General features: G+C 34.2%; 1 protein-coding gene across 13 annotated transcripts in view; it reads left to right on the forward strand.

Moving 5' to 3' along the window:
* The window catches only part of G2E3 (G2/M-phase specific E3 ubiquitin protein ligase), a 78,143-nt gene extending 64,630 nt beyond the window's left edge, over nucleotides 1–13,513 (forward strand). For 12 of the 13 annotated variants that reach the window (XM_061394065.1, XM_061394052.1, XM_061394055.1 and 9 more), the window contains 2 exons: nucleotides 6,092–6,282; nucleotides 7,763–13,513. In XM_061394065.1, coding sequence (XP_061250049.1) covers nucleotides 6,092–6,282; nucleotides 7,763–8,013 — 442 coding nt within the window. In that variant the 3' untranslated portion in view covers nucleotides 8,014–13,513. The remainder of the gene's footprint in view (nucleotides 1–6,091; nucleotides 6,283–7,762) is intronic. The other variant, XM_061394066.1, reaches the window with a different exon arrangement.
* The last annotated feature ends 1,021 nt before the right edge of the window (nucleotides 13,514–14,534 follow it).

Here is a 14,534-nt window from a genome sequence, read left to right on the forward strand (position 1 = left end):
CGCTGAAGAATTGATGCTTTTGAACTGTGGTGTTGGAGAAGACTCTTGAGAGTCCCTTGGACTGCAAGGACATCCAACCAGTCCATTCTGAAGAAGATCAGCCCTGGGTTTTCTTTGGAAGGAATGATGCTAAAGCTGAAACTCCAGTACTTTGGCCACCTCATGCGAAGAGTTGATTCATTGGAAAAGAGTCTGATGCTGGGAGGGATTGGGGGCAAGAGGAGAAGGGGATGACAGAGGATGAGATGGCTCGATGGCATCACTGACTCCATGGATGTGAGTCTGAGTGAACTCCGGGAGTTGGTTATGGACAGGGAGGCCTGGTGTGCTGCTATTCATGGGGTCGCAAAGACTCGGACACGACTGAGCGACTGATCTGATCTGAAGACTTTGAATTCAAATTACTGTGTTTAAAGTCATTTGACATATTTATTCTCTTTGTTGTTATACTACTAACTATGCATTTTATTTTCATTTTATTTTAAAGTTATGTAAAATCAAGTCTGTAATGAAAGTATATTGAAAGATCTCAGCTCTTATACAAAATATATTCAGATAAGTTTAACTTTCATCCTAATCACATCTACCTTCCATCCTCATATGAAGTAATTATTACAGTGGCCTTTATTGTTTAGGCTTCCATCATTGTTTTTTAATGATAGCAGATAAATATATGAATATGTGTTATGTATCCTCATTTCTTTCATTAAATAAATAGTAACATACCATCCACCTTTTCTCCTGTTCATTATCGCTTGACCATTTATAGTCCTCATACTTTTTTTAGAGCCCTTTATAACATCAGCAGTCTTCCAGATTCAAGTATGACATCATAAGCTTAAACAATTACAAAGGATATAATTTCTAATATATTTTTAATACTGTAATTTAAAATAACTTTTACATAACTTTAAAATGCATCCAAGTGTCTTTTGACTATGACTCATCTCAAAATTTTCTTAGTTAGAAATACTATTCATAATTATAATTAATACAATAATCCAAATATACATTTTGATAATTACTTTAAAACTTATTTGAAAGATATCTCTTAATGACATAGAAGTACAAAGGATTCTTTTACTAATAAGTAGTTCATGTACCTATGGATGGATTTTTTTCTTCGTTGCTAAGTCAGAATTCATAGCTGTTTCTTTGAGTCTTTTGTTTATTTTTATAGGGATGAGTAGTCTAGACGTCAGGAAGAGCTTTACTATCTATGTAAGTGGTGTTTAAATTAAAACCTAATTTATAAACAGGAATTAGGCAGATCTAGATAAAGAGGGCGGAGAAGGCGATGGCACCCCACTCCAGTACTCTTGCCTGGAAAATCCCATGGACGGAGGAGCCTGGTAGGCTGCAGTTCATGGGGTCACGAAGAGTCGGACACAACTGAGTGACTTCACTTTCACTTTTCACTTTCGTGCATTGGAGGAGGAAATGGCAACCCACTCCAGTGTTCTTGCCTGGAGAATCCCAGAGACGGGGGCGGCTGTTGGGCTGCCGTCTATGGGGTTGCACAGAGTCGGACACGACTGAAGCAACTTGGCGGCAGCAGATTGGATCTTGCAACATCAGGAAGGAAGAAAGAATATTGAAAAAAATGAAAGCATGTGTTTGCTGAATTATGTTTGATGGTTGAGGTAAAAATTATGACATTTGCTAATGTGGTTCACAGTGTATTTAAAATAAATATTTAGGAAATTATAAACAGCAAAAGACAAAGGGACATGAAGAGAAGTAATGTTTCTATACTTACTGGCATCAATAAATTATTACATTATAAAAATAGATACACTCAAAATGCTATAGATAAAAATGGAGTGCAAAAAAATATTCAAGTAACCAACAAGGAAAAGGAAACAAAAATGATGGTACAAGTGAAAAGTTGCTGACTGTTAAATGTTAGGCCATTTAAGACAAAACTGGAGATCCGGAAGAAAAGGATTTTCTCATTAAAGATAGAAGAGAATTGAAACATGGAGGCAGGGCAATATTATAGAAAATGCTGCTTAAGAAGTTCCACAGTTCACAGGGCTTAATATGCTGAAGTGCAGTGTACTTTGTGATGAAACTGAGCAAAAGCTGGCAGTTTTCTGAGCAAAAAGACATTGTAAAAAGGAGTGTCAATTATACTGGAAACCTTTTTTTCAATGAAATCAACACTGAAAACAGATAACCCGAGATAATAACTTCACAGAGCTAGTTACATTATTATTCAAGAGAAAGAAGGAAATAAAGATATTTTGAGACATCTTTCTTTCTTTCCTAAAGAGATTAATAAAATACGTACTTAAGGAAGAAAGAAATTGAACCCAGAAAGAAAAAGTAAGATACAAGCAACATCAGTAAGCAAAAAAAAGAAAAAAACCTGAATAAAGACAGGCATTAGCCATTAAAAAGGAAAAAAAAAAACAACAACTAAATTTTGGTAAGAAATGGTTAAAATGAAATACTAGTAAAAAGTTGATCTGTAAGAAGAGAAGGGTCACTGTATTGTTTTAAGGAACTTGTATTCTTGAGGTAGTAGTGGAGAAGCATTAATTACCTTTAGATTGTTAAACCAACTATGTATCTTTAAAGGGAAAATTCTAAAATAATAGGAAGAGTATGTGACTTCCAGACCAGTTTGATGGCGGTGGGGATAGCAATAAAACATATTTAATCATAGAGCGAGCAGAAAAAGAGGGATAAAAAGAAGCAAGGAAAAACAATGTTCAAAGAAATAAGATAGAAGAATAATTTAAATATATAGGAGATTATAATACATGTAAATAAATTAGACTCTTGTATTAAAAGACAGAGGATCCTAAATTGCATTCTAAATAGATGGCTTCAAAGCAAAAGAAAGAAAAATTCTAATTATTTTTTCATAAAGCCTTGTCTTTAAATGACCCTAATAGTGTTAAAAACAAATTATCTTGAATTCAGCAGTCTTGAATCTATTTGTACCTAGCAACATAGCCTCAAAATTAACTAACAATTCTGAGGAGGGTTTATAAAAGGAAGCAAGGCAGGTCTAGTATCAAAAATCAAATGTTGCTTTAGTCCATTCCACTAATAGATTAAAGGAGAAAACACAATCATCATATAATTATAGATGCAAAAAAAGCAATTGATACATTTGTACATAATTCTAAACTGACAGTTTGAGGTATCCTTATACAGATTATCTGGTAAACATTCAGTGAACATTATCCTTAATAGTGTGACAGGCATTCCTCTTAAGGCCATGACAAGCCTGGGATATATATAATTACCTCCTTCATTTCTACAATATGCTGGAAGACGTAGTAGAGCTACAGGACTAAAGCAATAAGTGTTATTAAAGATTCAGAGAATTAAAATTATCATTTATAGTCTACCTGATGTTCCAGCTAAAATCGTAGAACTTCTATAAAGAGTGTAGCAAGGTTACTGTATACAAGAGGTAAAGGATTCTAAAAGGGAGATGTGCAGGTGACAAGGAATGGTAAAGAAATTCGTTGATATTAGAGTAAATATTAACTGTACAAAAAGTTAATGTTTCATTTGGGGATTTATGATACAAGGTGAAATGTTTGAGTAACATAGAGAGCCACTGGAGTTGCAAATGTCCTAGGGCCTTTGTGTTGTTCAGCAAGCAGGTAAATACTTGATTTGCTTTCGATTTTAAATATGCCAATTAAAAATTTAAATAGAAGCTAAATTGGAATTAAAAAAGGAACACAAAAATTTGCAGTACATAATAAAAAAGCTTTTTGAAATTCAATATAGTTTCCCAAAAGTGCTAGACCTAGTTACCTAATGTAGTAATCACTATGATTATATAATAACTAGAAAAAAAATTACTCTCAAAGAAGCAAAATTCTGAAAAATAATTATACATTGTGGTGCCATTTATGGAAACTTTTAAAACAAAGCAGTACTAGTTATTTTTTAGAGATACATGTATATTGAAACTAAAATGAAATTTAGGCTATAGTAAAAATTCAGAATAGTTAAATAGCAGTTTCAAGTAGTTTTCTTTGTAGGAGAGAAGGGAAGGTTGTGTGAATGGACAGATTTAATTGAGTGAATAGAGTATTTTACTTAATAATCTGAGCAAACAAACACAAAATGTCAATATCTTTTAAATTCAAGTGACAGTTCATGGTTTTCTCTTATTTCCTGGCTTTTGTATAAGCTTCAAATACTTAATTTTAATTAAAAGTAAAATTTTAAATATTGGGCTGAAATTTGCTTCAAAGGTTAAATGTAAGGTAAAAGTTAAAACCAAGATAGGCAGGCAAGGATTGTATTGTGGAGAACCTTAAAAGTCATGTTAAGGAGTTTTGACTTCATAGACATTGTGTATATTATTAGTTTCCTGTGGCTATTGTAAAAAATTATCACAAACTGATGGCTTTAAACAACAGAAATTTATTCTCCCATAGTTTTGGAGGCTAGAAGTCCTCGTCCTCATGTTGACAGGGCTTCATTCTGGGAATTTTGAAAGATAATTCAATCTTTGCTTCTTTTAACTTCTGGTGGTTTGTGGTTGCATAGCTCTAAGCTTCTGTGTTACATGGCCTTTTCCTCTCTGTGTTTCTTTTATAAAGACAGTTATCACTGGACTTAGGATAAGCTCAGATAATCTAGGTAAAATGATCTCAGGATCCTTAACATAATTACATCTGCCTGGACTCTTTTTCCAAATAAGATCACATTCACAGGTTCTGGGGAATAGGATGTGGATATCTTTTTTGGTGTTCACATGGAAAATCAACTTAGAGACTTAAACACTTGGTAGAAACAGTTCCTCTGCAGGTGGTTTGCAATAAGGTGGTAATTGATGTGTGGAGAAATGAACAGACAAAAAGCATTTCAGAAAAGGACATTCACAGAACTTGGTAGTTGGGCGTGGAACAAGGAAGAGTTAAGAATGACATTCAGATTTATCTATACTAATAGTAATGGAGGCATTAATTGTCATTTATGGTTCTGATTTTGATAGTTGGGTAATCAGCTTTCTTTTGGACTTAATAAGTTTGGGTACTTAGAATATATGGTGCCCAGCAGTCTGTTGGATATATATTTTGGGCTGGAAATAATAGATTTTATAATAATGCACATAAACCTGCTTAAACAAATCATGGGATATGCTAAGAGGAAAGAGAAATTTGTCTTGTTACAGAACCATGAGGAACAAACAGTAACATTTAAGGGAAAGCAAAGACAGAAGAAGCTTTGTAAGAGACTCAGAAGGTCTGGACAGAGAAATAAAGGGAAACCAGGAGACTGGTGCCATACATCATTCATGAACTTGGGGCAGTTACTCTGTAGAAAGGAGTGGAGGGAAGGTGAATGTGAAAAGATAAGTCTTTTACATAGATCGTCTCAAAGGAAAATAGGATTAATTTTTTTTCCTTCATTCAAAAATGGGAAAGATAAGCACTTGAGAAAGAGCTGTGCTGTTGAGGAAGAGCTTATAGAATGGAAGATGAATCTGTGTATCAGGGTTCCTGAGGAGGTGGCTAGGGAAATCAGAGACACAATAAAGGCTTCGTCAGTCTGATGGGCAAAAATGGTATCTCCATTCTTTGCTTATTAGTGAGAATGTACATTTTTAAAAATTTATTTGTTACTTGTATTTTCTTAATAATGCATTTATATTTTGTGTATTTGGATTGTTCTTCTAGAAAACTGATTTGTATTTTTAGTACAACTAGAGAAATTAGTGTTTTATCATGTATATTAAAAATATTTTGTTTGTTTTCTCTTTGTTAATTTCTTTTTAGCAATACAAAAGTTGCATTTTTGTGTGGCTAAAATTTAGTTTCTTTGCAGTCTTTCATTTTATACTAACTAGCTTTGAAGTATAAAATTTTAGATGTCTTTTTTCTCTTAATGGAAAATTATTAGCTCAATTTTAAAATTATTCTATAAATACTGTAGGCATGTAATATATTCATTTTATATTAATACATTGGCTTGTTATTGATTGAAAGTATCATGTAGTATGTCCATATTTTTTTTCTCACATCTAATTATGTAATTGTAAATGAGCTAGAAATATGTGTTCCAAACATATGTGTATGAATGTTGGCTCATTATTTTTCTTCTCTTTAAGTTTTAAACAGGGTCTGAAAACTCTTGGTGTTTTGGAGAAAATTCAGACTTACCCAGAAGCATTTTTTCACATCTTCTGTCATAAACCTGAGAATCTTTCTGCAAAAATACTTAGTGATCTTTTTACAGTACACACATTGTCTGATGTACAGACTTTGGGGTTTTGGAATAGTTACTTACAGGCTGTTGAGGGTATGTAGATGTTTTATTTTCATTTAACTTAAAATTTTTGTTTTGGGATATTTATTTCTTTGAGTTTTGCTTTTCATAGTAAGACTTTCATCTGATAACTACAATACTTATTTACAAAACTTGTTTAAAACCAAGTTATGACAGTTTAAAGTGATAAGGAAAGATTATAAAGTTTATTTTTCACTTGTTTCTGTCTCATTAATTTGAGATGAGAGTCATTCTTCTTAGAAAACTTTAAATATATGGGTGATTGCCACAGCATAGGAGAGTCATCTGCTTCAAAGCTAGTCATCTACTTCATCTTTTCAAATTTTTAAGTCAAATTGAATTATTCCAAAAATGAATTGGTCAGAATATGGTAATGATATTTATCGGTGAGCATTAGCAGTGTAAATTCATTCTGTTTAATATGGTGTAAAAAAAGCTTAACTTTTAGTTGAGAATTTTTTAACTAGCTTGTTGGGATGTTTTATACCATCTAAGTTTTCCTCTTTGCCTTTTTGAAATAGTTTATCAAATAACAAACATCTAGGAGTGGTTTAAAATTGTATATATCCCCCAAAGATTATGTTTTAAAACCTACTGAACCTCTTGGACTGTATAATTTTATTTTAAGGAAGTCATTCAAATATATGATGAGTAAGGATGGAGGAGCCTGGTAGGCTGCGGTCCATGGGGTTGCTAAGAGTCGGACACGACTGATCAACTTCACTTTGACTTTTCACTTTCATGCATTGGAGAAGGAAATGGCGACCCACTCCAGTGTTCTTGCCTGGAGAATCCCAGGGACGGGGGAGCCTGGTGGGCTGCTGTCTATGGGGTCGCACAGAGTTGGACACAACTGAAGCAACTTAGCAGCAGCAGCAGCAGCAGCAGCAGGTCAACCAAATGATTTTATGAGTCCTACTTTGTTTGAGATTCAAATAAACATGTATTTAATATACCATTTTCCTATTACTAGACTTGACTTAGTACTTTCAGTTCAGTTCAGTTCAGTTGCTCAGTCGTGTCCGACTCTTTGCGACCCCATGAATCACAGTACGCCAGGCCTCCCTGTCCATCACCAACTCCCGGAGTTCACTCAGACTCACATCCATCGAGTCAGTGATGCCATCCAGCCATCTCATCCTCTGTCGTCCCCTTCTCCTCCTGCCCCCAATCCCTCCCAGCATCAGAGTCTTTTCCAATGAGTCAACTCTTCGCATGAGGTGGCCAAAGTACTGGAGTTTCAGCTTTAGCATCATTCCTTCCAAAGAAATCCCAGGGCTGATCTCCTTCAGAATGGACTGGTTGGATGTCCTTGCAGTCCAAGGGACTCTCAAGAGACTTAGTACTTTAGTTTGCGTCTTATGCATTTACTGTTAATGTGGGAGTCTCTGCCTTTCAACATGTCTAGTTGGGGAAGAGTCTATGATGGTAGCAATATATAATGTGGATTTATTTGTATTTTCTTTTTCTCTCTTTGTGGTATTCTTTTCAGATGGTAAATCTACAGTAACAATGGAAGACATTCTTATTTTTGCTACTGGTTGCAAGTCCATTCCACCTGCTGGATTTAAACCCAATCCTTCAATTGAGTGCCTTCATATGGATTTTCCTGTAGGAAACAAGTGTGATAACTGTTTAGCTCTTCCTATCACCAGTACATATAAAGAATTTCAAGAAAGTATGGACTTCGCCATAAAAAACACTCTAAGATTAGAAAAAGAAGAAAATTCTCACTTCATTTGACATTACCTGTTTTGAACAAAGGGATGCTTCTTTAAAAGCTGCTGTTGGTACTTTTGTTTCAGAAATCTTTCCGTCATCACTTGTGCAAACTTGGCCCAGTAAAATTTATAATATCAACATAAAGGATTGTTTTGGCCACCTACGCTAAAAAGGATTTTTTGTTAAGGTGTACCAGTGAAAATTAATATTTTTCTATTTTTCTTGATATACATGCTTTCTAAACCTCAATATAAATACTTTTAGAATGGCTGTACAGTCTTTCTTCAAGTATAATATATGCTGTATATAAGCAGAAAACTTGTGCTCACTTTATGTAAATTAGGATTAGCTATAGGATGCCACAATGATTTTTCTGGTTTAATTATGCAATTTTCAAATTATTACTTATTTTAAAGCATTAAGTAGGAAATGAGTGATTTTTTTTTGTTTTTTTTATAAATCAAAGGCATATATTTTGGAGTATGTGTTATATGTATCCTCTTCTAGGATGGCACTAAATTAGTTGTTAAAAAATGTTTTTAGATCATTGAGTTATATTAAAATAGATCCACACTGCTGTTAGATTATGCCTTAAGAGATTTATTATATAAGAAAGCAGAATTGCACAAATGCTCAAGTATCTATGGACATTCCATAGTCTTAAAACACTTCTGAGGTGAGTTAAAGTATAGTTGAAAATCTCTCAAGTGTCTTCTTTAAAGCCTTGGCTTTAATCATAAGATTTTGTTTTTCTTTGTATCCCATGTGTGGTATTAAACCACAGTGTATATGATCCACAGTTTAAGTTATCTGAATAGAATGATCTCTGTGGATTGCCTTTTGGTAGGTTTGGCTATTTAACAGTTATTTATTATCAGTATGGTTGTTTGATAGGTAAGCTGGAACCATTACATTATACAGCTATTTTCTTTACTTTTGAAAGATACCTGTATATATAAACAGTGTAGAAATATGTAAAAAGAACTACAAAGAATGAAAAACCCATGCTAATCTCACCATGCAGAAATAACTGTCCCTGTATATTCTTTTATTAATATAAACTCTTACATTTCCTTTCTTTTTTAACTTTATTTTCTTCTAAAAGCCAAATACCTAGAAATAAAAAGATAATGCAATAACAATTTGAAGATACATAATCTGACAATTTTACCACCATATCTGTACTTTTACAAAAGAAGAAATTGGAAAAATCTAATGTTCCTAATCTGTTATATAATATAAATGGGTTTTTCACCAAAGTAAATCGTATGAGAGATAAATTGCTTGTTTTTAAGCACATTTTTTTCTAGCTATGCAAAGCAGGTATCAGTCATCATTTTCTCATCCTCTCTGAGACACATCTGTAAATTACTGATATTTTTAAAGACAAATGACAGGATTGGTGTGATACTGGTAATATAAAACATAGTCCTAGTATAATTTGTTTTGTTACATTTACTAAAAGTGAAACTTTAACTTGAAGGTTTTAAAACATTAAGGCATTTTTTGTCTTGTATTGAATTCTATTAAATTATCAAAAGTAATTAAAGGATCAGTTATCCAAAAAGAAGTTTAAACTCACCATACAGGTTTTATTCCAAATGTGTTGATAAACTGGACATTTTATTTGTTAACCTACCTAGTTTTTATAAAATTTTAAAAGCCGTTAAATCAATACAAACCAGAAAACCTAATTCAAGCTATTTTCTGGTTATTTGTAGTTTGAATTCATTTAATTACAGTCATAATTAAAGCTGTTAAACGCTCACATGCTTTTGAGGTGGGGGCTGCTGATAGGGGGCAGTGTGCTTGTGTTGGCTATGATTAAAAACAGTATTTCAGTTCCTTTTATGTGTAGACAGGGCCTTAGGGATAAGGTGTTTAAATAATAATTTGGGATATTCATGTTTTAAAGGGAGGTATAAATATTCATATTAGAAAATATTTTCTGGTTTTAAGGATGTTCATCAGTATGGTTTTAGATTAATCTTTGAAAATATGTCAGAGAAACCTGTTGGTTATTTATTTTCTGCAGTGTTACTGTGTCACATGGTTGGTATTGTTTTTTTTCTATTGTTATAGCCAATACAGTTTTTACTGACTTTGATTTTTCAAAAGTAATTATGCTATAAACCTTTATAAATGTGAATATGTATTTCTTAAGTATTTCAATTGTCTAAATGTCATGTATGTTCAAGCTTGTTCTCTGTTACTCTCAATATCAAGAAAAACCATAAATTTTCCTCTTACCTATCTGCTGTTAATGGTCTTAGTTTAGTTTTCTCTTCATTTTTTTTTTTAAACAATTAAAAATTTTTTGGTGTGGGAACTTCATCTGAAGGCATTTTATACAGTTCTCTACTATTCTTGTACATAGTCATTTTACTATTATTTAGGGTATTTAGGGTAAAGATACCTTAAAATATCTCTTTAGAAATTAGCTCCTTTCTTTATACTCTGTAATATTTAATTTCCATATTATAAATTAGACATTATTTGTTTGGGTCAAGTAAAAAGCTTACGTTTGATTACTAACCTGAGAATTCACTTTGGCTTCTACATCATTTCAGGCTTGTAATTTTTTTCTCCTAATTATATGGAAGCTGTTGAAACTTTTTTACTCAATACTGAATGCACAGTAGAGTGTCATAGGTAAGGTTTTTTTAAGATAAGCCTTTTAAAACTGTAAAAGGCAAGTGACTTGGGCTTTTACATTCAGTCATTATAAGAAAATTATTAGAACAAGATCCTTTTTATAAATTTGTCTTATATATATATATATATATAGTGATTATCACATGCTTTGTTGTCACTTTTACAATAAGCTGTTGATCTAGGTTTTATGCTCTCAGTGATCCAGTGTAAAACATAAAAACATATTGATGGATTTCTTGAATATGTATTACTCACAGTTTAGGAAAATTTGAATTGCCTTGAAGAGATCCCATTTTCAAGTTCTCATGTTGACTTTTACCTTCAAATTGCCAAACATACTCCAGTATCTACTGTATGCCAGGTATTATGTTATGTGCTAGTTTATGTCAGCCTAATTTCCCTTTTTTTTTTAAGGCTTAAGAGACAACCAAAAACATGACACATATAATGAAGTTTTGTAAATAAATATGTTTATGCTACTAAATGTGAAGCTCTTACATAAACTAAATTAAGTAACTTGTTAGGATTTAACAAGGTTAAGATTCTGACAGTACTGGGTAAATAACAAGATCCTTTCCTCTCCACATTTGGTAGATCCTGCTAGCAGCTGTTGGCTAACATTTAGGAACCTCTCTTGAATGAGATGGTGTGAGATATTCTGTGTTAAAATTATCTATTCCTTAATGTAAAATAATAGTTTGCAGAATAAATATATTATTTAAGTAAAAAATCTGGATAGGCAGAGTCAGTTAAAAGACTAAAACATATTAGGTTAATTAACACTCGTAACAGCCCATAGTTTAATTCTTTTTTTCCAGTAACAGAATACGTTACTCAGTCTTAGCCTTATACGAAGTATTTGTTTATTGCCACTCTTCTGTGGGATTTTTTTAAGTGTTTATTGACTGTGTTACAGAATTGCTTCTGTTTTATGTTTTGATTTTTTGGCCATGAGGCATGTGGGATCTTAGCTCCCTGACCAGGGATGGAGCCCTGTATTGGAAGGTGAAGTCTTAACCACTGGACCACTGGGCAGGTTCTGGGACATACTTTTCTATACATGCTCCACGCTCTGTGCACTCCTTGGTTTTGTGTGTTACTCACTCGTGTCCAACTCTTTGCAACCCCAGGGTCTGTAGCCCGCCAAGCTCCTCTGTCCATGGAGTTTCCCAGACAAGAATACTGAAGTTGGTTGCCATTTCCTTCTCTAGGGGATCTTCCTGACCCAGGAATCGAACCTGAGTCTCTTAATCTCCTGCTTTGGCAGGCAGATTCCTTACCACTAGTGCCACCTGGCCAACATGGGGACATGCTCCTTCACTAAGGCATGAAATCCTTCCATTCACTGTAACATCTTGTGCTGAAAAATGTGTCCCAAGGTGTCTCAGGACTATTTCCTTGGTTAGGACAGTTTTTATAATTTCAAATGTATATACTGTACATAAATGTTAAACAGGTCTGAGTGTTTTATATCAATATGACTCTATTTGGGGAGGTATACGCTGGAGCTGAAGTGGTTAGATGATAGATTTGCATTGAAAGTAGAAGTGCCCAATTGATCAAGATTGGGCTCTCATATTGAAGGGAAAGCCTGTTTATTTTATATTCCATAAAGACAAAAAATTAAGTAGAACTTTCCCATAGGGCAGTAACTGTCATTTCTGTTAAATTACAACATACCTTCTTCACTGGTGATCCTAATTAGTGGTAACACTGAATAGAGAGTAAATATCACAGTTAATTTCGTAGTGAAAACCATAATGTGGTTCTTAAACAATGTAGGTTCATAATCTTTAACCAGTCTCCTTTACCAACCTGGTACACACTTTTTTTTTAAATTTACTTTAGTTGGAGTATAATTACTGTACAATATTGTGATGGTTTTTGCTATATATCGACATGAATCAGCCACGGGTGTACATGTGTCCCCCCATCCTGAATCCCCCTCCCACCTCCCTACCCACCCTATCCCTCTGGGTAGTCCCAGAGCACTGACTTTGAGTGCCCTGCTTGATGCATCGAACTTGCACTGGTCATCTGTTTTACATATGATAATATACATGTTTCAATGCTATTCTCAAATCGTCCCACCCTTGCCTGCACCCACAGAGTCCAAAAGTATCTGTGTTTCTTTTGCTGTCTTGCATGTAGGGTCATCATTACCATCTTTCTAAATTCCACATATATGCGTTAATATACAGTATTGGTGTTTCTTTTCCTGACTTCACTCTCTATAATAGGCTCCAGTTTCATCCACCTCATTAGAACTGACTCAAGTATGTTACTTTTTATAGCTAAGTAGTATTCCATTGTGTATATATACTACAACTTCCTTATCCGTCTGCCAGTGGACATATGGGTTGCTTCCATGTCCTAGCTATTGTAAACAATGCTGCAGTGAACATTGGGGTACATGTGTCTCTTTCAGTTCTGGTTTCCTGCGTGTGTATATGCCCCGTAGTGGGATTGCTGGGTCGGATGGCAGTTCTATTTCCAGTTTTTTGAGGAATCTCCACACTGTTCTCCATAGTGGCTTGTCATTTATAACAAGGTGGCTATAGTGGATAACTGAATTGTATAATTGGAATTTGCTGAAAGAGAACTCAAAAGGTTTCACTGAAAAATAAAAATATATGAGGTGATAGATGTGGTAATTAACTAGATGAGAGGAATTCTTTCACAGTGTATACATATTTATATCATATCGTCTCAATGTACATTTCAATGATCTTGCCAATTCTGTCCTTAATTAAGCTGAAAAAAAACTATGCAAGGAAAAAGAATGTAAGGTTTGAATCTAGGGCATTCCCTAATGGCATTAAGAATGAGATCACTTGAGTTTAATAAAAATTGTTGTGAAATAGGATGGGTTTTTGTGTTTTTTAAAGCATTTTTTAAAATGCTCTTTATATAATTGTTGGGGTAGCTTAATTTCTCAAATTCAGGAAGTTTTCAAACCAGTTTTTGAGGCACACGGTCTGTAATTTCATATCAGAATTTGGCACAGCTTCAGAATAAACATTCAATAACTAATGCAATATCAAAAGTGAACGCTGTTGACGGTATGAGAAATGGGTTGTGTCCATTTTTAACATCCAGTTAAAAAATATGGATTGTTAGAAAGCAATATTGGATGTATTTTGTCATCACATGGTTTTAAGTGTATGTCAAGACACCTGCATTATCCACTAACACCCCCCCACCACCACACCAAAGAACTTTTTTGTGATTTTGCATTTACAAAAAGGAGGAAAATACAAATTTCCAATTTGCACCTTCCTGACTCCTGTGTCTATGATGGCAAAACAACCCCACTCAGCTAGACTACTTTTCCTAACATGAGATTAAGAAATCTGCCTGATTAGAGCAATGCTTCAAAGCCACCTGTCTCCCAGATAAAAGCAAATGGGACACCTCTCCAGCTGCACTGGGTAAAGGTAAGGCAGCTAGCATGTGAGTGCCAGTTTTGTTCCATGAACTTCATTTACTTGAGTCCTGTGATTCTTAAGCCCCTAGATTATTACCTCAAGAGATCTGAAGGGGCTTCCCAGATGGCTCAACTGTAAAGAAACCGCATGTAAAGCAGAAGATTCGGAGACGCGGGTTCGATCCTGGTTGGGGAATGGAGGAAGAAATTCCTTCCCCTGGAGGAAGAAATGACAACCCAGTCCAGTAATCTTCTCCGGAGAATCCCATGAACAGAGGAGCCTAGCGGACGCAAAAGAGTCGGACACGACTGAGCCAAACAACATAAGATATCTGTAGACGACCAAACTAACAGTCCTGCATTTAATTAGGTTTTTAGCGCTACAACACGCTATATCAGCGCAATTTAAAGCAGCTACACTTTCAGAAGTTGGGCCTTGACAGGTTAAAAATCCCTCCTG

The sequence above is a fragment of the Bos javanicus genome, chromosome 21, assembly GCF_032452875.1.
Source record: "Bos javanicus breed banteng chromosome 21, ARS-OSU_banteng_1.0, whole genome shotgun sequence".
Classification (NCBI taxonomy): Eukaryota; Metazoa; Chordata; class Mammalia; order Artiodactyla; family Bovidae; genus Bos; species Bos javanicus.